At 36.6% G+C, this 23778-nt stretch overlaps 1 protein-coding gene across 2 annotated transcripts in view; it reads left to right on the plus strand.

The window, feature by feature from the left end:
* The window catches only part of UNC13C (unc-13 homolog C), a 133749-nt gene that overhangs the window by 103608 nt on the left and 6363 nt on the right, over window positions 1–23778 (plus strand). For both annotated transcript variants that reach the window (XM_027736886.2, XM_027736887.2), the window contains 6 exons: window positions 1190–1278; window positions 3485–3634; window positions 4919–5042; window positions 7537–7593; window positions 8668–8748; window positions 12403–12550. In XM_027736886.2, coding sequence (XP_027592687.1) covers window positions 1190–1278; window positions 3485–3634; window positions 4919–5042; window positions 7537–7593; window positions 8668–8748; window positions 12403–12550 — 649 coding nt within the window. The remainder of the gene's footprint in view (window positions 1–1189; window positions 1279–3484; window positions 3635–4918; window positions 5043–7536; window positions 7594–8667; window positions 8749–12402; window positions 12551–23778) is intronic.

Genomic DNA, 23778 nt, shown 5'->3' on the forward strand with positions numbered 1-23778 from the left:
GCACTCTGAAGCACCAGATGAAGGATAAGCACTAAATGCTACTCATGCAGTTGAAAGATAGGAAAATGCAAATAGAGACAGAGCTGATTATATATTCAAAATGCACAGGTCCTTTGAAATTGTCAGATCTGTACCTGACCTTACTGCAGAACAGAGTCCAGAAATTGAGGGTTATCATTGCAAATCATTCCTTAACATTGTGGGTAGATAACTGAAAGACCTGGAACATGAGCTACTGATTCACATTCAGCTGCTGATCCTGATGATCATCAGTCGTATCTCCCAATGGGCTGTCACTGTTTTTCCTAAATACTAAAGATCAAGGAGATGAAAAAATTATGGTTTTTTAATTTGAAAAAGAATGCATAGCAAATAAACAAGCTGCTGATCAATATCAACATGGTACCTTTTTGATTAAATATCTATGCATGGATCCTCATCTCTGTAAGTGAAAAAATATATTTCTCCCCTGCATTTTCTTTTTTCCTGTGTTCAGTAAACCTGTATCAGAGGTACAGGAGCTGTTCTCCCTGTGCATCAGAATGTGTTGCTCTGTGCTTGAATTATGTATGCCTTAGTGGCTTTTAGAAACAGCAGTACTGGAATTTGGTAGGTTCCCTTCCTGCATACTATATCAGTAGAAGCAGCATGGATAGTCTTCAAGCCATCTTTTCCAGTGCTGGCTGTTCTGCTTTTACACTGCATTAATGGAAATATGGAAACATCTTCAATGCAAATCACAAGAAAAGAAATATCAACAGTGATGACATGTACAAAAACAACAAAAATATAAAAACATCTGCAGTCCTATGAACACAAGCACTAACTTCTTATGCATCCTTCCCTTCCTGTGCTTTGTGAACACTGCTTGCCCCATAATGGTACTTCTATCCTTGTGACTGACAACCCTATTTGCACAATCCCATAGAAAGTCATTTTTCAATGTCACAGTTTCGATTCCTAACAATATAATTCTTCACTATCATAATCAAATATTTTCCATATTTTTCTTTAAATGGTAATTGGATTTTTAGGCCTACTAAAGCAATTCTGTGTTACAGCGGGTGTTTCCACATTTGGTTTTCCACAGTGCAGTGTATCATTGCACATAATTCAAAATTAATTAATTGTAATGGAAAACAGAAACCTAGTGTATAAGTAAAATATAACATTATTTATCTCTTTGCAGTTGGATCCTGAAGCTAGTGTTGTTCTAAAAGAACTTCAGGTGAAACTTAGCAATGTACTGGATGAACTCAGTGTAACATATGCTGCAAGGTAACAAACCCATTTTACTGCAAACCTTAGAGAAATATTTCTGCTCAAAAAGCTACCTCGTTGATGAAGTCTGGGTGGTTGTTTGGATGTCCTAAGGCATGGCTTGCTTCTGCCCTGGTGAGGTGGTGTGTGCATTTGTGTCCGTGTGTGTGTTTAGACTGAAACAAGCAACATTAACCTCGCTGTAAAGAAAACTGAACATCGTCTCTGGGCATGAGTGTGTTACAGAGGTGAGGCTCTGTAACATGATGACTTTTGTTCTGCTTTTTGGAAAGCAAAATCGCTGGTTTGCTCTTGCCTGATGCTATGTTAAACTTTTCTCTCTGCCCATGTTTATGTTACTTCCTGAGACTGACAGCTTTTTCCAAGTGGCCTGCTTCAATCAGGGGTGTCTGCCTGTGTTTAGCCTGCTTCAAATGGTCATCATGAATGGCCTTCTTGCGTCATTTGCTTGCCTGTGGCTCTGCAAAAATTGTCTACTGAGCCTTACTCTCAAAATCTTTCATTAGTCAGAGTGCAGTCTTGAATGAGTATGGTGCTGTGCCAGGAGTGCCTTTGGTATAAGAAGCAGTAAGTTACTTTTGCTTCAAATTAGAAAGAAATCTAAGAGAGAGGGATTAGTGCTGTAGTGGTGTTCATTAAGCAAAGTCTGTAGTTACTTATTTAATCCACCAATGAACTGTGTGGGTGGACAGTGTTTGCTTTTTTCTGTGTGCTTAGTTTGCTGTATTGTCTTGCTTTATTTTTGCTCCCAGGCCCTGGTTCTCGGATCATTGACAGTGCATGAATATTATTTCTTTCCAGGGCTTCTTTCTGAATGAGCTGACTGGGTTTCTGCAAAAGAGAACCCAGAATAGCTCAATCTAGGATATGTTCCATGTAGCTAGAACATTCCTCATGGGTCAGTTTACTTGTTGGATTTGTGAGGTTAACAATGTTAGAAAGATGGCTAATGTCAAGAAAGGCAATGAATTATTTTGGCACTTGTTGGAGGGACTGGTCCCAAGGATGTACATGAGCAGCATCACCAGCAGCCTCATGTAATTTTGTCTAGGGCTTTGATGTGTGTAGGTAAGTATACTTCCAAGAGTACTTGGAAAAGTTTCCAAGTTTTCCAGTTTTTTCACAAGGAGGTTTGCAATTTCTTTTTATGATTAACCATGTCACTGGAAAAGCTTACTGCCTAATTATAATGTTTCTTTTCTCTCACAGTAAATTCTCTTTCACTTTTCTCAAGTTAATCTTTGCCATTTATCTTTTCACTTTAATAGCCCTGATATATTTTTGGCCTCTGTTTGGCATTTCTGTTCATAAACTAATCCTAAACCATTTCACTTCATTATAAATCAATCCATAAACCAAATTACCATGTGTGGAGAGACTCATTCTGCCTCTGAACTGATGATTCTGATTTACTGCTGTTCTGCATTGTATAATATATTGACCAAAGACTATCACATCAATAGCACTATAAGACTGTCAGACACTTAATCAGATCAGTTAGGAAAGAGAATAGCTTTCAGAAAAGCTGAAATACAAACTTGAGGACCAAGAATGTGTTCACAGTCACTTTGAAGTGGAAAAGTTTCCTCCCAGGAGGAAAAGTTTCAGTACTTTTAAGCAGGGGTTTTTGAAAAGGGTATTTTAAACAGTCCAAATGCTTTAGCTCTGTCTAGTTGCAAAGAAGTGCACAAAGCTTCTGATGGCACTGACTTTGTGTGATGCCCATAAGAAGTCAAACTGAGCCAAATGGGGCAAAATCAGTAGAAGTTTCCTATTTGTCCTCAAGAAGAATATCAAAGCTTGGTTCATATTAACCATCAAGAGAAAAACTATTAATCGTCAACTGTTCCTATTGTTCTTTGACACCAAAAATCAAATCTTGAGAAACCGTCCCTAGCTGGTAGTCAACCATACTCTAACCTACAGATTCTGATACATCTGGTGCTTTGGGAAAATAAATATTTGGCACCTCTACAAGGCTATGAAAAGCATCACAGAATAGAAAAGGGGGAAAAGATCAGAACACTGCATGGATTAGTCATATGAGCTATGATTCTTAGTAAAGTTATGTTCAGATACCACAGTATCTTCATTTATGAACTTTGCACCACTGCAGAAAAGCTTTAAATCTTGCTGAAGACTCTGATGCAAAACGACAAATGTTGAATTCTTTCCTTATTCTTTTTTATTTTTCATCGTATAGTTTCCAATTTGTTATTGAAGATTGTGTAAGACAAATGAGCAATGAACTGAACCAAATGAGAGGCAATGGGAATGCAGCAGCCAACAAGAACAGTGCAGCCATTGATGCTGAGATTGTGCTTCGGCCTCTCATGGATTTCCTGGACAAAACGTAAGTGTGGCAGATTAGGAACTGGATGCTACAGTCAGGCATTCTTGGTTTTACCCTGAAGGATTGTTAATACCTAGAAACACTCTGTAGCATTTTTAATACTTGCAGCACTCACATGTGTGCAGAATACCATGCTTAACCTGTTTACCTCTGCTAAGCAATTTTTACATGAGCTACATACTTGCCTTTCTATGTCTTGTCATGTTTTGAGTCATTGCAAAGGAACTGGTGTACAGTCTCTCCTCCACTTGCTGTGTTATGAAAAAGATTGTACTGAACAAAAGAACAAAAATAAATTCCCATACTGAAATAGGCATTTGTTTAGTCTGGCATCCAGTGTCCCACTCCTTATTAATATGCACTTCTGTGTCCCCAAAAACCTGGTCACCACCTAAACACCAGCTTTTTTTTTTTTTTTCACTTGGTAAAATCCTAAATTTTTAAAGAGACCTTGAAAACTTCCTCTGGCCTCTGAAAGTGAGGGTAACTTATCTTCTCATCCTCGAGCAGTGGCAGGTTCTGCAAGCCCGTGTGCAGCACAGGCACATCTGTAAGCACATTGCTGTCCTTGGTCATGTCATTACTGGTACTTGTGAAACACCAGTGGCCTTTCACTGGAAGTGATTGAACAAGCAGCCTGGCACTGATCCTGCACTTCAGATCTGCAGTCACACAGACACGAATTACATACCCTTTTGGCTCCTCATGCCTATTTTCCCTAGCCAGACATTTTCAGAGTTAAGATGGAAAAGGTGCTCCAAAAACGTAATTTTACTGTTAGTAATAGATAGCATAATTGCACAAACATGTCAGTATATAGAAATAAATGCTTCCAAGCAGTAGCTGTGAATTTGTATTAGCTGTCAGCACCTAGTTTTAGATCCCAGAAGAAATACAAAATAAGGGAGACATTTTTTTTTTATTTTTAAGACACAAATTATATGTCAAATCTTTAATTTAAGGGTGTGGGAGTGTTAAATTCTATCATCCATCAAACTTTATAACTCATCATCATTTTGCATTTCTGATAAATATACATCAGTTATATACTAAGCATTCAATTAGATAGTGGAGATTTACATGAGTTTGTAATCTGCAAGTAATTTTTACCGAAAATATTTACTGGTAATATTGCAAAAATAGCTAAGTTACTGAGAAATTTTTATTGGTAGAGAAAAGCTAAGCCTGTAATGGCCATTAATCTGAGTATATACTGATATAGAACCTCTGAGGTCTTAATACGAGTTTCAGTGACTGGTTTTGTTTTGTTTTGTTTTATTCCAGTTTAAGCATCTCAGCAAAAATCTGTGAGAAAACAGTTCTGAAACGGATTTTGAAAGAGCTCTGGAAGTTGGTCTTAAACAAAATAGAAAAACAAATTGTGCTTCCACCACTGACAGACCAAACCGTGAGTGTTCCAGCAGTAATTCTCCTGTGTTCTAGAGGATTGTAATAAAGTGATTGATCAGGTGTTTGCCAAGGGGTCTGACACTGTCCTGTTCCATACCTTGACCAGAAGGAATAACACATGGATTGTATGTAGATGGTGGGAAAGACCTTGCTCCTGCCACTTACTGCCTGCCCTGACTCAGAGCAGTTTTTGTGAACACAGTCATGTAAAAGAAGCTGCATCACTGACTTAGTAGTGTGCTTTCGTGTAAGGGCTTTTCAGCTTGATTCCTCTTGACTTCATTGTGCACAGTAACATGAAGTATATTCCTTGCCCTTCCCTGTTGCAGCAGAAATTCAATCCCTTCCATTTTTGCAGGTTTCAGAAAGGCAGGAATGCCCCATCCCAGTCTCCAGGCTTGCCTGCTCTGCCATTCCTCATCTGGAGGCAGCACTTAATTAACATCGGGAAGCTTAAGATAATATAGCTCTAAAGTTTTGGGGTATTTTAATAGCAGGCTTGATGGGAGGTCCTTTTTGGGCAGAACTGCATTTACAGCCTGACAAGAACAGGGAACAAAACTGTAAATACAAAAGTAGGGCTGCTACACACGAGACCCATGTGGGTCATGGCCTGACATGAACTCTGAGTGGTGACTGAGCTGACCAGTAAAACCTGATTCTGTCTAAGGATCAACAAAAAAAGAGCCTGGCTTGGAGGGCCTTTTTTTAATTGCTTTTTTGTGTTTTTTAGGGACTAGGATAACACAACTGTTAATTCTTCTTGTTTTCAATATTGTTTAAAATAAATTGACCATCTTATGACGAGATAATCATGATGATGTCATAGTGTTGGGCAATTTTGCCGTGTACCTCCTATGGTATCAGTTAAGCTGCTAAAAATCTATTAGTCAGTGTCCATAAGTTAAAGGCATATCATAAAATCCTATCATACATTAAAGACACATGAAAGAATATTGCTGGAGAGGCAGGAAAAAATCTAATAGGACATGTATAAATGGTGCTAAGGTAGTAATGAAATGACCTGAGCTATTAAAAATTCTAGACTAGAGCTAATTTTAATATCATAGCCAGGACTCCAATCACTGAATTTTTTCATATTTACCATAATGATGTTGTTTACTATGCATAATCAGAAACGGCCTCTCTTTCAATGAACAACTGTTTCAAATTTATGTTTCTGAGATCTTTAATTTGCTTTTCCAACATCTGGGGGGAAATCTTATCTGCAAATACATAAGTAGAATTTACATTGGGTAAACATTGGCATTTTCCATCATGCTCTAGGAGCATTTATTAGCTTTATGCAGGATCAGTTGTTACACTTTCATTCATAGAACAGCATGGGTCAGAGGTGAGCTTTACTGTGGTAGACTTTATATAAAGTGTCTCCATTGGCAGGAGAAAGGTGTATTAACTCGTTGCATTTATTTTGGTGCACTTCTGCTTACTATTAAACACACAATTAAAGAAAATCAATAAAAAGTAGGATACCACGAGAAATGTTTTCCTTTTCTAGCCCTGATTATTTCTTTCTGTCTGAGGGTGAGAGGCACAGGTATTCAGAAGCAGGGTTTATTTTTTAATTTTCATATTTATCTTACCATTCTCACTACTAATAAATAATGAAGATTTAAGCTGCAGTTTTATATTACATCTTCTTCAATTGAAGGATATAGAAGCAAAGTTATTTCTGGAAACAGAAATCTGTTGGTACAGAAAGATTGATGAAAAATTAGTCCAACATAAGTTGGATGAACCTTTTTCTCTGAAATCCTATTATTCAGAACTATATCTTGCTGAACTGCCAAGTAACTGCACTAATAATTATATTCTTTGGAGTAACTGTGATAAAAGATGTGAGCATGGAATTACGGTAGGATTCTGTTTGTCTGAGACAAAAATGTAGGTATCAGCCTTTGGTGTCATGCCAGGAGTTTGCTATTGTAAAATATTGCTTTCTTTTTTTTAAAAAAAAAGCTTTGTCTTAACAGTCCACCTTTCCTCTGAGTGTTATTCAACTGAGATTTCACTGTAGGCAGTCATGCTTCTGCAGGTTCCTCGGGGCTGCTCACTTCCCAGGATGATTGTTTATTTTAGCATAATGCCTGAGAGCTGTGGTCAAACACAAATATCTCACTGACACCCTGTGTGAAAGCAATCACAGCCTCAGCTTAAAATATTAAACACAAAATGAGATAGCAGAAAGGAGGACACGAAACCACTATCAGCAGAATGTGCAATATTTGTTCCAAGTGCAGGATCCTGGAGGGAATCGTGCTGAGGAATTCAACTACTTGGCCTTATCAGCTGAGGGAAAATGTGTCTCACGTGTAATTGAAACTTTTATTTAGCTTTGCAAAACACTGTTTTTGCAAAACCCTTTGCAAAACACTTTTGGCTGATGTCCTGACAGACAATAAGATCATGTTGACATAAAAAGCAAATGCGCCGTAGTGAGTCTGTTTCCTTAATTTTCAATGTGATTACAGGGGCCCCAGATGATATTCAGTGCAGCCAAAGATCTTGGACAACTGTCAAAACTCAAGGTAATGGAGCCAGATGAAGCTGTGAATGGCTTGAGCTAATGAAAAAAAATAGATGGATAATTAGTGATTGTGAGGCCAAACCTCAGGCCTCATTCTTATTTACTGTAATAAGGTTGAACATGGCAGTAACTACTCGAAGGTGAATAATGGTTTTACAGTTTCATCAAAACCCAATTATGAATAAATGACTGATTACTTATATGGTAAGTGATCACTAGATGGGTCAAGAAGATATCATTCCCATATTGCAAAACTAGGCTTTAAAAGTATGAAACATCACCAAAAAAAATATGAGATCTTTATGTTACCTCCTGGAACCAGTTCTAAAAAGCTCTAAGGTGAGAAAGCTATTAATTTTCTTTCTGTGCACTATTTATGGTGTGCATTGAAACATAGTATTTACCTCTGCAATAAACTCTTCAGCAGTACAGTGGGGAGTCCACTTGATGGAGAGCTGAGATATTTGAGACTGATGTCAGTTGTTTGCCAATTAATTTTGCCATTAGGACTTCAGATTTGTGCAGATATGTGACAACTCATGCTTCTATGAATAATTGTTTGGTTTGCTAGAGGAGTTAAAATGTTACATAAGTCACTGGTGCTTACATTAGACAAAGATTTCACAGGAGTGCATCACTTTATGACTCTTTAACGAATTCTGACAGGAGCCCCTTCTTTTAAAAAAAACATGGGGCATTAACAGAGATTAGTTAAACTCTCATGTTTATTAATAAGAGTAATAATTTCTGTATCATCTAATTATTTGAACTTCAATTTTAACCTCTCCCCTACTCCCTAGAACAGAGAAATAACACATCCTAGGAAAATAAATAAAGCTATGCAGATACTGACTATTAAACAGGGGGTCTTTTCTCCTGCAGTCCATATTTTCAAGAAACAACAAGGCTGCTCTAAGTTATAATTTTTTGTAAAAGAAATCTGAAGTTGAATTAATGCCTGGTAATCATATGTCCTTGGAGGGCATTTGGCAGGATTTTTGTGTATTTGTTTTTTCAAGACCAAGCCACAGTAGTTTCCTTTCAAAACCAATTGCAGTCTTCACTTGCTTTGCAGGACCATGTGATTCGAGAGGAAGCCAAAAGCCTGACCCTGAGGCAATGTGCAATAATGGAAGTAGCACTGGTTACTATAAAGGTACAGCTTTATGTGCTTTCCTGTTCTGTGCTGGAATGACCAAGAACATGACTGACAGTTTTTTTGATTAAAAAAAAACTAGAGACTTTCATGCAGTCTTCACAGATTGGGTTTCTAAAGTCAAAAGAAGCCATTAAGGAATATCATTTAATGTATTTATCAGTGTTTCTCACATTGGCCTGTATCATTACTTGGTGTAACTTAAAAGCAATCAGTTACTAGAATAAGAGCGTGTTTTTGTGTCTGCTGTGAAGAGACAGCACATCAGGAAGGTAAGGAGACAGCTACTAAGTATAAAGTTGAAGATATAAATACGAGGAAATACTTAGGATCAAGTCTTGAGCAACAAAATAGAGTCTCAAAAGACAAGAAAAAAGCATCAGAGAGGGCTGCCCAATTGCATTTTTTTGATTTGCAGTGGAATTGGCATTTCTTTCAGAAATAAAAATAATCTTTGGGGATTACTAATGTTGTGGAAACATAAATGGAACAAAATGTTGAAGTACTGCATACTCCCAAATTAAGCCATGTGAAGTCTTCTGTTCAGTATGTGAATCTATTTTCCGTTGAAGGCGTTTGTTCTAAACACATAAAAGTTGCAAAAAATCTAAACTCTAACCTTGCCTGAGTTTCCAGCACTTAAAGAGACAGAGATAGGTATTGATCATTTTACTAAAGAAAAAGTCCAGAAAAGGAGGGAATGGTTAAATAGGGGAAAACCTTTATTAACTCAATATTCTTATCTCTGTGTGCTACATAACTGAGCTAAATAATGCTTTCTGAGAAACCTCTTTTCAAATGCTAAGGCAGTGACATGGCATTATAACTGCCTACTGTACTTGGAACCTGATATGGCAAAATCTTTACTTTCCAAAATACCAAGCAAATAACCTTGACTATGCAGAAATAGGGCTTACACTGGTAGGAAGTGAAAGACAAACTTTGTGAGTTACCTCAAGAAAAAAAGACTGCTCTGTTGATTTAGGAATGCAGTTCATAAATTTAATGATCAAAGTATAGAATGTTTTTGGTAATGCTAAGTAAATATGGTTCGTTTAAAAGCAAAAAAAACAAGGCTGCCCAAATAAGAATAGAAGAATGGTAAAAATGGCATATGGTATGTGTTCAGAAATTAAGTACATGATTATGGTAAGGAAGGGTATTGCAGGGAGGAGTATGTCCGTACTTGCAGACTTTTTTATTTTTCCTTTCATTTAATTCACTGAGAAACAATTATCATTTAATAGTTGATGGTGTAATTAAGGCTTCAAAGAATATAAAATAAAGGAATCATTTTTTTGTCTTAAATATATATAGCATATCATGAGGTTTTACATTATGTAAAAAGAACTGTAGCAATATATATATATAAATTTTTTATCTTAATTTGCAATTTACTATTAGGAGAAGTGGCTTTCTGGCCTCAGTTATCTCAAACTGAATTCTCTCTGCTGTCTCATTATCTCAGCCCAGAGAATATGTATATTGATAATATTGTCCTAGTTTCCATTGTGCACCCAGAGTCTCTCTGCAGAGTGACACCCACACCCAAAAGGGCTTGTGTGACATTTGTCAAGTTTTGGCTGAGACTGCAGTGGCTCCTGCATTGATTTCCATATACTTGACATCTGCCCCTTTCATTTGTCACTGAGCCCTTCAAACCTCTTGTGTCACCTACAAACCTTGAAACCCCTCAGACAGGAACTCGAGGAGCAGGTGAATTATTTTGAGGTTTCCATCTCTCAGGAGCAGGATATCAGCCATCCAGCTGAATCTTTAAAACCCTGTTTACTCGTTATTTTTCTATATTTGGTTCCATACAGTAATGATATGTCCACATTACTGGTTTTGCTTGCAAAATTTACCATTTATGGGCAAAAGCAAAGCAATGTAAAAAACTCAGGAAGATAAGGGTCAGGTGTCCTTGTTTCTTTAATTATCTGTTAGCTTTCATGGAGCTTTTAGCCATTTGCAGCTGCTACTGCAGATAACATTTTACTGGGAGACAGAACTTAAAAAAAATCACAGTAATTGTCACAATAGCAAGAAATATTAACAGCTTTTAACACTTGCTTATAAATTGATTATAATCCTTAGTGAAATCATGACTACACTTTTAAGCAATTAAGAGAGATTTCTTTGGGATATATAGTATGAAATAATTTGCTAGGAAAGACATAAATTTTATGTAAGTATGCAGTGATGAGAAGATAGAGGTGATTTAGTCAGAACCATTTAAGCTGACACAAAGTGCCCCCATAGTGATAGAGCAATATATAAAACTTTGCAGCCAGATGATTTCAAATCCTGTTTTGCTGCTACAGATATTTTTTTCCCTATCATGACCAGCATCCTTCAACACAGAAATGTAAATAATAACTGTTATGAAAAGTACATTTATGATTCATCTCCTGCAAAATCTTGAGAATCAGGTGGAATGTGTACACTAAATACAAAGGGACTGTAGGTCTGCACTGTCCACATAAGTTTAGGATGCAGCATTTAGTGGTTATATATGTATGTAGAGAGTGTATATTGCATATATTCCTCTGGCAACACTCCAAAAAGGCAGCCAGAAGATTCTGCTTACAGTCCCCAGCACTCCCCGTACAGAGTGGACCATGTCACCGAGTAGTCACAGTGTGTTCCTGAAAAACATTTTGTTTTTACTAATTAGCCATTAATGGGAGCTTTATTGATCTTGAGACCTAGAGCTGTAACATAGATTGCAAAATGCTTTGCAAGGTGTTTGAACAAAATGAGTGTATGTAGCACATTTATCTTTTCATTGGAGCTTAAGTGCATTAATTCATCAATGACTGTCTCGCCTGAAATTTTAGGAAAAATTCTTCATTGAGGGAGGAAGAAGAGAAGAATCTGTCCTAAGTTTTCTGAAGTCAGCTTTGGGACTGAAAAGGGACTATAATATGTTTTTATATTCAGTTTACATATATTTTATATAAATATAGTTTACAGCATGGCATCAAAGTGGTAAACATGTTTTGTTCCAAATCTAGTAGATCAGTAGTCATTTTCTCTTTTAGGTATTTCTGCTAATATGTATTTATCTATATATATGTGTTTGTTTGGTTTTTTTAATGAAAGAAGGAGGGACCACTCAGGGGACAAGTGGGACAGCAAAAGGAGCAGGGCTGTCTTGTCAGGCCTTGCTGCCCAGCTGGCAGTGACCTTTACACCGGTGCAGCTGCTTGCAGAGGGAAGAACTGCCACATCTTAGGGGCAAAAAGCAATATATTCTTTACTTGTGCTTGTAAATATGCCTTGGTTTGAAAGTTTGGTGTTTGGGGTTTTTTTAGATAAAGAATTTAAACTGATTCCACTCTCTGCAACCTAAAGGAATGCTGCAAATATTTATCCAGTTTTGGCAGAGAAGTACTTCCGATCCGGAGGACCAAAATTAAAGTCTTGTATTTTTTTCTTTCCCCAACACTTTTTTTTTTTACCCTGGTAGAGAAGCTCTGTAGCAGAGATAATGACAGTTATCAAATGCTTTAGTCATAAATCCAGCTACACATGCCTGCTGTTGTTTCTAAAAGCTCACTTAAGAATTTTACTTAAAATTGTACGTCTGCAACTGAGGGCTTTCTCAGATAACTTTCCTCTATGAACAACCATATTTGCTTTTCATTTTAGCAATACTTCCATGCTGGAGGGAGTGGGCTGAAAAAGAATTTCCTGGAAAAGAGCCCAGACCTACAGTCCCTCAAATACGCTCTGAGCCTTTACACACAAACTACTGACGCCTTGATAAAGAAGTTTATAAACACTCAGACTTCTCAAAGTAAGTGACCTATAGGGGACATAAAAAGTACATCAGATTATCTTTTAAGTGTTTTAAATGATTGATTGCCAGTCATGTTCTCCACACACTGTTGTACTTTAGAGGTTATTGTCACAAATGGTGGTGTTACCCCACATCCAATGCTGTGGTCAATCGATGGAGCTTTTCTGAGGGCAGTTCCTTTAGTGAGCTGTCACTTCCCAGGGAGCACAGGTCTGGAGCTCTGTGTGAACACTGAACATCAGGGTTATTTGTAGGAATATTCCACACACAGCCAGGGTTGTGGAGGCCATTCCAGAGTGCACGTTATAACTGCAGAAACAGTAAATTCATCGAGTGCATTGGCACCTCTAGATAACTTCTGAGCTGGAGGATATTAATTACTAATCACAGATAACTGCAGAAGGTTAAAACCCTTAGGAGGTTTCCTTTTGTGATTAAGGACAATAAATTATGAGCAACATGCCCTTAATGTAGCACACTGATTCCATGTTACAGAATCCACATTTCTCCTTTTAGCAGTTCATCTGTGGATTCAAAAGGATTAGAAGGTTTCTGTAGGTTAAAATACACCACTATTTTCCCTGTCTAGATTTTTTTCTCTGTGTGCATTTCAGAATTCAGATTCAAAGCCACTCTGCTAAAAATGGCAGTTTTTTTTTTTTATGCCTGCTATTCAAAATTCAAATTTTTGATACTTTCCCAAAAGTAAACCAAGGCAGGGAACGTGCAAGAGTGTGGTATTAGATATGCTTTGAATCTGGACATCAGTAACACCGAAGCCACTTTTTCCTGCTTGAGAATTTTGGTGTAGGGCACCAAAAAAATTGAAGTACAAAGTTCTCTTCATTTAAAATACACATGCAATTCATTAATGGTTTATTTCAGGAGAGGACTTTCTGTGGTTTCAAAAAGAGGACAAGAGTTCACGGTTATACTTTAAGGCAAAGAGTCCTTCTATTTTCAAAAGTAGGTCTTATGGATCTAGGACAGCACATTCAGGAACTGCTTTTATATAGCTAATGTGCACCATATTCCAAGCTGAATGTTTCCTTTATTCTAGAAACTGCAAATTTTTGCACAATAGTAATCTTCACTAAATTTCTTTTGAAGGAAATGGGCATTTGTAAAAATGGCCTGTCTGCCATTTAGTATATTTGCGAAGAATACAATTTGCTGATCTATAATAAATTAGGAATACAATTTGCTGATCTATAATAAATCACCCTGCTCGTAAGAATCGGAAGAGTTTTAATTTGACAGTTAAGCTGGAAATCAGTTGCTTTTACTTCTAAAGTACAGGATGTTACTCACAGTATAAAAGCCATGAAACATGAGTTTTGCAGCTTGCCCCAAGATTAATTCCAAGGAATGATTTCCTAAACTATTTCTGTATTAAACTGAGGATATCTCTGTTAATAATTCATATATTACAAGTGAGAAAATTGCTGTAAAACTAATATGTAGGGAATAGATTCTTTTTTCCTCTCTCTCAAAAAAAAAGAGATTAACAATATGGATTTAGGCAGAAAATTGTGACTTACTAGTATATTTTGCTTTTCTTTATACCTTTATATTCTATATACCTTGATACCTTTATTGTAACTTTAGGAGCAAAAAATTATCTAGGCTGTAGCCATAAGTAAAGATCTTTTATAAATCCTGAACAGCAAAATTGAATTTTCTGATTTTCATTGGGATTTCAGCCTGAGGTCTGTGTTCATTTCTGTGCACACATTAGCAGGCCTCTATTTGCACACCAATATTGTCAGAAATGTAGCCACTGGGAACAAAGTTAAGGAGAAGTGACTCACAGCTTTTCATTATCCTTTAATGTCTAATTTAAAAGAATTAAATCCTCATCTATTATGACCTCCAGCCTCACAGCTGTAGCTGTATCATTGGCATTTAGTTCAAATGACCCTCTTTACAAAGCAGAAACTTTCCTTGGAGTATAACTGGACTTAAATTTGCCCTCATATTTGTGCACATTTCCAATCCATAATCAATAGATAGTTGGATGTAATTAAACTCAAAGCAATGGGAAAAAAAGGAATATTTTAAATAAAAAGAAAATAGCATATTGAATAATAACTGTGACTAGAAAAAAGTGGATGCTAGTTTTTCCTCTAATCACTGTTGGAATCAGACAACAATCAGGCTTACTCAACCACAGGTGAAAATACTTTTTCGCTTACCATGATTAAGCTGTAGTTTTTCTAAGAAATTTATTTAATTGGTGTGAGAAGGGGGAGTTAATGTTACACACACACAAAGCATAAGGTTGGACTCTGTGATTCCATGATAATAGCTCTGTAAAAGTGTATGTTATGGCCCTTGATACATCCTGTATTCATGTAGATGCAGAATCAAATTCAGTAGGAATAACCACATTATCCAAGACTATGATTTGCACCATTTCTAAAGAAGGATGACTGCTTGAACCAACATTTCCATTCCCAGCCTTTGTGCCTACACATTCCTAAAGAACTTCTTGGCAACAAAGCAATTTGCATAGACAATATTAATAAAACCATTCCTAACTTTTAAAATGATGATTCAGGGATTCATAGTTTTTCCTGTGGCGATTTAACTACACTAAATATTTGAAAGCTAAACTCTTACTGCCTTTTTCAAATACATCATGAGACTACATCATTATGGACATATGCTTTAAAAGCAAGTTATCACACAGACAGGAATGAGGAAATTAACTTCTGTAATCTTACTCTGATGACTTTTCCTCTTCAAAGCACCACCACAGACTGTTTTCAAAGCAGACAAGTGTTTGAATAAGTAAATGACAATGCTGAGCACATAAGCCAGCAGTAACTGTTTCAGTAACTGAAAATATTGGGGTTTATTTTGCTTTTCTTTTTTCTCCATATAAAGATTTGTCATGGCTGAAGATCTTTTTCAATTGTAACAATTCTGTGCTGCAGAAAGTTGTAAATTTAATGCTCACGCAGCACTGTGAAAACAAATCTGTAACCACACTATGAGAATTATTTATTAGACAACATTTTTCTGCTATCTTTTAAAGTTCATACAGACAGTACAGGTACCAGATTAGCACACTTAGTGACAGCTTAAGTTCTGTCATATGCTATCATATTAAAACCTAGATTTCTTCCTGGCACAAAAGGAGAGAGAGGTTTCTCTTCAGTTGCATCCCTACTGCTATCCCAGATCTGCCACACACTTTCAACTTGTTTGTTTGGAAATTACATACTGCAGAAACTCTGATCTTTACAGATTTAAAGTTGGTATCAATAGGGGGACTTTCATCTCTAATTGTCCCTTAGTATAAAAATTTCCAGAAAAATAAGAAAAACCTGCTAGCACTTGTCCTGTTTTAATACCAACCCACACACGGAAAACACGCAGAGCAGCATTGCATTCTCTTTGGCAGATAAATTATCAGTACTTTTTGGTAGGAAAACTTTTGTAATACTACATAGGATGAATCATAAACTGCTAATGAATTTCGTTCTACCTGTCTGAATTTCACATTTAACATTACCCAGGAGGTAGTCAGGTGATGCTGCATTGCCTGTTGTAAGCGCATTCTTCTGGATCAGTGTTTTCTTCTTATTCAACCATACACTGGTGCTAATGTTGCCAAGAACCAGTTCATGGAGCAGGTCACTTTTGGAGTCTTTAAAATGGACATTGATATACACCTCGAGGATTTTTAAAAACCTGAAGGCAGTTTAGTGAAGAGAACTGCATTTCAAAGCCTGAGTGATCAGTATTTAACACGCTCTGTGGTCATTGATACCTCTGCAAAGAGCATATAAAACACAGCCAAGTGAGAATCTTGTGGAATAAGTACACCATTACCAAGTAGATCACCTGAGGTTCAGATCTCAAACTGATCTTCCTTCCTCTGGACTTCTGTCAGCTGTAAATTGTCACTATTAGATTGAACAGTAATAATAACAAACACGTTGTAAAACTGCATGGTTTTTTCTCTAAATTCAGCTGCAGGATAATATGCTTGCATAAATTCAGTCTGTAATATGGATTGTTTTCAAAATCTTTTGTAACCAAACAACTGTTTGTGCATACTGCACTTTGTGCCAAGAAGGAATCAGTTGTAAAATAGTAGCACACTGCCAAGCCTGACCTGTAAAACCCAGCTCCGTTGCAGGAACTGGGGGTTCAGTGCTGGATGGCCAGAACACACCATGACTGGGTAACAGGTGGAAAGCAGCCAGTAAAACAGCCCAGAGTATCAGGGAAAGCTCCAAGCCTTCTGCAAATGACCATATATTTTGTACATTGATGTATTTATTCAAGTTATCACCCTACAATAGCTCTAGACAAAATGGTCAAATCTCAGTTCAGGCAGGATAAGCTAATTTTAAGGAAACTTGAGCTAAATTCAATGACATTCTCACAATGAAGGCAAAACTATAAAAACCAAAGGGCAAACTCTTACTATATTTCTGTATTTCAGAAGAGAGGGAACAGACTCAGAATGCTGAAGTAAAACTACATCCATAGCTACCGGCCTATTGTATAAACTTTCCTGCTCTGTGGTGTATTTTTCTCACCATTACTCAAAGCTGAGATCAGAACTGCAGAAGCTTCTCTAAAATAATTCCTAAAAAACCAGAGAGGCAGTCACCTTTTTACTGAATTAATAACTTTCACCTCTTAAACTACTTAATTTAAAGGCTATCAAAATTAAAATGAGATTTATGCCTGTAGTTAAGGAAGTGCCTTAAATCTTCAGTAATTTCATAAACTCTGTGCTGTGAATATTTACATTTGGTTAGCATAAACTCTAATAACACTTGAACAAATATTATTTTAGCTTTAGCAATGTACATAAAAAGACAGCACCTCAAACACAGTGTCCTGAATTAGTTCTCATTTATTAGCACTACTTTCTCCAAAGTAAGTATCACTGTTGCATCAAAAATGGTTATTTATTGGAAATAGAGAAATATTTTTTCTTATAAATTTACAGCAGCTTAGCTTAGTTTTATAAACCTCATTAGAGAATGCTACTGTTATTGCAAGATAAACGACAGTAATAGGTAGTGGCAGGACTGCAATCTATTTTTTAGCTTGACTTTAATCGTTTGTATTACTTAAGCAGAAAAATCAATATTCATCTCACAACACAGAGCTCATACTGCAATCCCTACTTGTGTGTTTACAAGGCTGCAGAAAAGGCTTTGCTCTCACATCAGCTGGTCTGTATCAGATTTCTTCATTCTTGTGACAGACAACTGAAAGGCAAAAGGGGAAGATGCATCTGAAAACAAGAAAATATAATAAGCATATTTACCTAATGAGATTGAGTATCTCTAACAGGAGCTCCACACTCGTCTTGTGAAGTCACCGACACAGGGAAGGAAGGTACACAAACAAAACTGAAGAGAAATTCTTTGCAACTGCCAAGTCAAAATTCATTTCTGTGTTCCTTTGCAACCTGTAATGGTACCAGGCAAAGCAGAACCTCAATACCTTTTTAAATATATGGAATCACATTAAAATAATAAACTGCTAGTTAACTATAGTTTAGGCAAGTAGATAGATGACATCAGATTAAAGAAAATAAAAACTGTTTAGCAGCTCTTATAAGTGCAAAAAGAAAGATTTGTTTCTGCTTTTGCTTGTCAAAACTGTTTTACAATCAACTGTCATGTTTTGAAAGCTATACTTGTATTCTATCAGGAAATTCAAGTCCTGCAGTTCTCTCATAACCTATACTTCAGAGAGAATTTAACTCAAGAAATAATCCCTGCTTCATCCACTGTAGTTTCAAATTGAGGTCAGAATCGTGTGTTACACAACCTTATTTCATGAAAGAAAAAAACCAGACCTGCATTACGAGCTGCAGGAATCAGTGCACAATTGCAAGCTCTGTATAGGAACAAACAGCAGGAAATATAACAATGAAGAAACTTGTGGAATTACAACTAGTAGAAATATTCTAGTGTATGCTGATAACAAAATAAATGCATTCAGAATAGTGGTAGAAAACAAATACTTTTAAAGTTCACATATAGAAAACCAGATTGTTGGTAAAGCAGAAGATCTTTACAAAATATTCACCTAAGAGGCTGTTACATTAGGAAATGTCTGGTTGTTCCTTAAATGTCACAGTAAAGCACCTAAATCAGAAACAAGTTGTATATCAGTTCCCTCTAAGTCTTCAAGAAAATAAACACAAGCTACAGATATCCATCAATTATATGTCATTAATTTTTAAAAATAACTTCTTATTAGTATCAGTGGAGCATTCAATACATATATAAATCTCTTAAGAGGCCTGTATGTTGCCTGGTTAAAATGCTGGACAGAACACACACATACATATACATGGAGGGATGTGCCAGTTGGATACACTCCTCCCAGATCAGAGCTGCCTCATCCGTGTTTCTCACCAACGGGCAGAGCAGCAGCTCCAGAGAAGGGAAGGTCACGGTGGAGCTGTTCAGTTCCAGCCCTTGCTGTGTAAAACATGGCAGAGATGAAGGGAAAGGCCTTAACTGGGTTTGCACTCTGACACTCAAACCAGTACTTTCTGCTAACACTGTAATATTCTGCTTTTATATTATGCTCTCTGAATGCCTCAAATCTCTCTGTCTGACACCACAGAAATTCCAGTAGGAGAGAATGTATTTTGATAGTGTGGCTTTGTACAGTTGTACAGAGAGGCTTACAGATGCTGCCGAATCCCCTGTCAGCCTTAATTCCGTCACACCAAGCGATCTGTAAGAGAAATTACTTCCGTTTTCTAATCAAATACAAACCTTCTAAATCTTTTCAATCTTTTCATGGCAGCCTGGTGAATAAATGGTTGCTGAAGTCAGCCTTCAAGAAACTGGACTTGGTTCTCAGAATCCCTCAAAACAAACAGTTATCAACCATTTGTACAGCAACCTTTTAAAGCAAAGCACATGTTGCAGTTAGTGTGGTTATCACAATAAAATCAGGTTTCCCTCATGCTTTCCTTTTCTCTTAACATTTCAGCTTTAACTTACTCTTTGTATTAAATGGAAGTGTTAAAAATGCACTCAAGATTTTCCTCTAAATCACAGAGTCTCAGGATCCTGTGAAAAACAACTCGATGAGTCACTCTAATCTTTTATCTTCTAATAAATTAGTAGATGAACGCCAGACAAATATATGTATTTTATTGGCATCATCAATCAAAAGATGACAGATACTTGTCTGAAGTAAAGTGCTCATTTCATAGCTTGTGTAATTCCTGGAGCATTGGGCACTGTGAAAGCTTGAATATTTGTTCAGCTTTTTCCTTCTTACATCCTGTATGGAAAATAAGGTCAAAGCATAGGTCCAGTGTTTAAATAAACAGCTTTATGCTGAAGCAGCTAGTGAGCAAAGGGGGTAGGGAAGGGCAGGGTTACCACAGGCAACATTGCCAGGTCAGCTGCTTTTACTGCCTGGTTAACAGTGCTCAGTGAGCTTTTCTAAGTCTTGGGTAATAAAATCATGTCATGCATGATGATTTGTTTGCAGGTAGTTGTTTTTCTTCAGAGCTAGATTTCTAATTCTCAGAGAGGTAAAGAATGTCTTGAAATCCTGAACCCTAAAAGCTGGAATAAAAAAAAAAAAAAAAAAGGAAACAAATGTAAGCCTCCACAGATTTAGAAACTTAATACAATCATACAAACTGTTCCAGACTCTAGCTTATTGTCTTTGACTACTTTGGGGCAAAAATACTGCTAGTTACCACTTGCAATAACTTTATGAGTGACTGGATGAGAAGAGGAGAAAGCCAAGAAACTACCAAAGTCTAGGAAGAAGACAGTCTTTAAAAGAACATCCAGCCCCAGAACTATAAAATACAAGAAGCCATAGACATTAGAAGGAGGCAGTGTAGATATACAGAGACTAAGTATAAAGTAAAGGGAAAGGCTGAAAAAAATCAGTAAGCATTAATCACCTTCATTTAGTGTGAAAGTTGGGGAAATCAGAGACCTCAAATAAATAGTGCAGAAAAGAACAATGTGAGTAGCCTAACATCAATTATAGATCCATGCCAGCTGGAAGGAGAGAAATACCAAATATTAACATGGTAACCTTGGCAAATTATAAAATTCCAAGATCAACAAAAGACAAAAAATCCCATTTTTTTTTTAAATCTCCTCTTACGTTATTATTATTATATGAGCACTGATTAGTTCCGTAAAAAACACATTAGTATTTAAAGTCAGATGGGTGCTTGGTAAATATTAGACTCCTTTGCTTTTTAATGAAGCACTTCTTTTGCATAAAGTAAATTATTTAATTCATGTGTCCCTTCTCAACCTAGGGGTCATTTTAGCCCTTCAGTAATTGTAAGGAACCATGAATGTATGGAAAATGAGAAGATAATTGTGTGAAGAAAAAAAAAATATAGTAAATATAAGTAAAGGACTTCTGACAATGTATTTTTACGTATTCAATAAATTCGGACATTTCATGCTTTTCTTTCAAAGCAAATAATAGATTATTACATTGTAATAAATGCAGATAGAATAAAAGCCTTTCAAATACTAATAGGAGCTCTGTTTTCAAGCACCTGAGACCAGACACTGGTCTCTTTTGGACACTGTGTCAACTGTTTAGTAGGTTCCAGCTTCCAGAAATGGAATCAATTCCTTCCTCGGACATATGTAACTTCTCGCATTAGGAGAGGGATACAGTTCATTCCTGACTTCTCTGGGACCTGAGCTGAGAAAGACCATGAATCCCAGGCTACCTTGGGTTTTGGACACACGCTGCTGGTTTGGGTGACAGAGTTCAACCTTTATTTTTCTACCGAATTTCCACAAGCCTCCAGTTTTGACTCCATCTCCATACACATACTCTCTCTCTTATACATATACTCTGACAACTTAACCATATACTTAAGGCTCAACAGATCTATAAACTTGGCAGAAGGTAGAGGAAAACAACAATCTACTTCGTTAACTAATAAGATTTGGGTTTTTTTAATAAAACAGAACTTTTGTACAAAACACAATTTCCCAAACAAATCCTATGAGCTTTATGTATGTAATGCAAGTTTGAGGAAAGGTCAGAGAGACAAAGATTATCTGCATATTGCCCTCATAAACATTTGGGAAGAAAAGTGCATTTTTTAAAATATGGCTGTATAGTTAGAATTGTCCTTGCTAGCACCAATAAACAAGATTGGGCGCTGCATAGACCACAAACACTTCATCAATTAATGCTTCTGAAATATAGCATTAAAAAAAAAAAATAAAAGAAAAAAGATAAGGAAAAGGAATTAAATCTGTGTTATTGAAAGGTGTAATTGTTATTAGATGAAACAAAAACAACATGCCTGCAGGTGAAGAATGACAAAAACACTCCATTATTCTTCTCTTTTGCTACTAGATAACTTTGCAGCAGAAAAAGAATTCTTGTTTTGCAAGCATGTCCTTAACATCTCTCTCACTCTCCAAGACACACGATTTGCTGCTGTCTTTTATCATTTACGTTGTGAGAAACACACTCTCACATAAAGCCTTCTCTAGATTTAAGGATTTATGTGAGCCTACCAACAGGAAGATGAATATCAAAAGATCTGAAAGCTGTTTCAAATGAAAGAATTGCTATCATAAGATAATACCTAAGACAGATGATGTTCCATATCATGAAATGATACATTAGTAATTGTGTACAAGCTCTGCTCTCTTAACTATTCACAGCAGCATAACTGTGGTGTTTGGAGAGTCAGAGCTGAGAGCTGTGAACAGCACAATCATCACCTCAGCTTCTCAGGTTCCTTTTGTCACTCTCATTGAGGTCCATGCTGCATACCCATGCTCCCTGTAGCCTCCAAACCTAACTACTCTTAATATTTTCTATTATTTTTTTAAGAACTCATGAAAGCATCCCAGTTTCCATGCCTCAACTTCCAGAATAGCTGAAAAGTACCTTCCACCAGATGTACTGCTTCTGCTATTTCAAGGCCTGAAATTCTGTTCTTAAATTTTATGCTAGTTCATCCTCTGTGAATTCCATTTAATTCTGCTGGGGTCTTTTATCATGCAAACCTAGAAGTTATTTTCCAAAGTACTCCTCATTTGAAAACTTCTTGCTGCTAAAGGATCAAGGAGGACAAAGGAACCCTTCCACAGTAATGTACTTTTGTGCACAATCACAGATTGATTCACTAGGATTCTCTTTAGCAGGAATATCATCCTAGAAAATACAGGGAGATTGTTTTATTTTTACGTTTTTCCTCTTGCATTTTCTGCTGTTTTATCTACCAGAGTCCACAACAGTCCACAAGTTCACACTTCTCCAAAGGTACCTACAAAGGAATAGAAGGCAGGGGAGTTTGTTTGTCTGTGCATATGTAACCAATATGATTATCATGACTAAGAAATATTTGGTTTGGTCCTTGGTCCAAAATGTCTGTCTTCTGTCAAAATCCTTAAGGCTATAACAGCCATCACTTTGATGACATTCCAGGTGCTAAATAAGGAGGAATCAAAGCCTGACTTTTTGGACTTTTTGTTACCTGAGGAGCAAGCATCTTTTGCTAGAGGAGATTTTTTTTTTCCTTTACAGTTTGTTTGCTGCAAAAGAATAACTGCACTTTAAATGTAGCTGACCTATGAGAGGATGCTGTATTTTGAATCACATGAATATCCTAACAAATTAATTGTAAAACAGAGATTAGAGTGCAAGCAGCAATAGTTAAATGTGCATAAGGTTTTCAAAGGAGAATAATTTATAAGTTTGTTAATCTTTGAATATTACAGCACTAAAGGAAGAAAAGTGCAGTCATTCTCTGCAGTGCAGGGCTAGATATTTACTGTCAGTTAAACTGGCTTATTAGATGTGGTAGGATAAATGGACCTTTCTATAGTGCAATCAGAATCACTAATTCCTGCTGTGGCTTTACAAGAATTGGTAGCAAGAAAGAAAACAAAACCCAGCAGAAATAGGCAGATCAGAGACTTTAAAATGAGGTGCCACAGTTCTTGAACATCAAGAAGAGCCGCCCTAAGCAAATATTGAATGTCCTAAAATTGTATCTCTAGTTTGCTCTGCAGGTCAGAAAGAGAGAGAAAGGTGGATGGGGTGGTCACTGAAAGAAATCAAGTTTATATTCTAGACTCCACTAGAAATTGTCTCTGCTGGCTGAGACATTCTGCTGCAGGAGGTTTCCTCAGCAATACTGAATGTAGGACCATTTTAATGTCAGCTGCTTTCAGTATAAAACCATGGGATGTTTTGCACAG

This window comes from Pipra filicauda, unplaced genomic scaffold (assembly GCF_003945595.2).
Source record: "Pipra filicauda isolate LSUMZ 115617 unplaced genomic scaffold, ASM394559v2 scaffold7_size6619720_pilon, whole genome shotgun sequence".
Classification (NCBI taxonomy): domain Eukaryota; kingdom Metazoa; phylum Chordata; class Aves; order Passeriformes; family Pipridae; genus Pipra; species Pipra filicauda.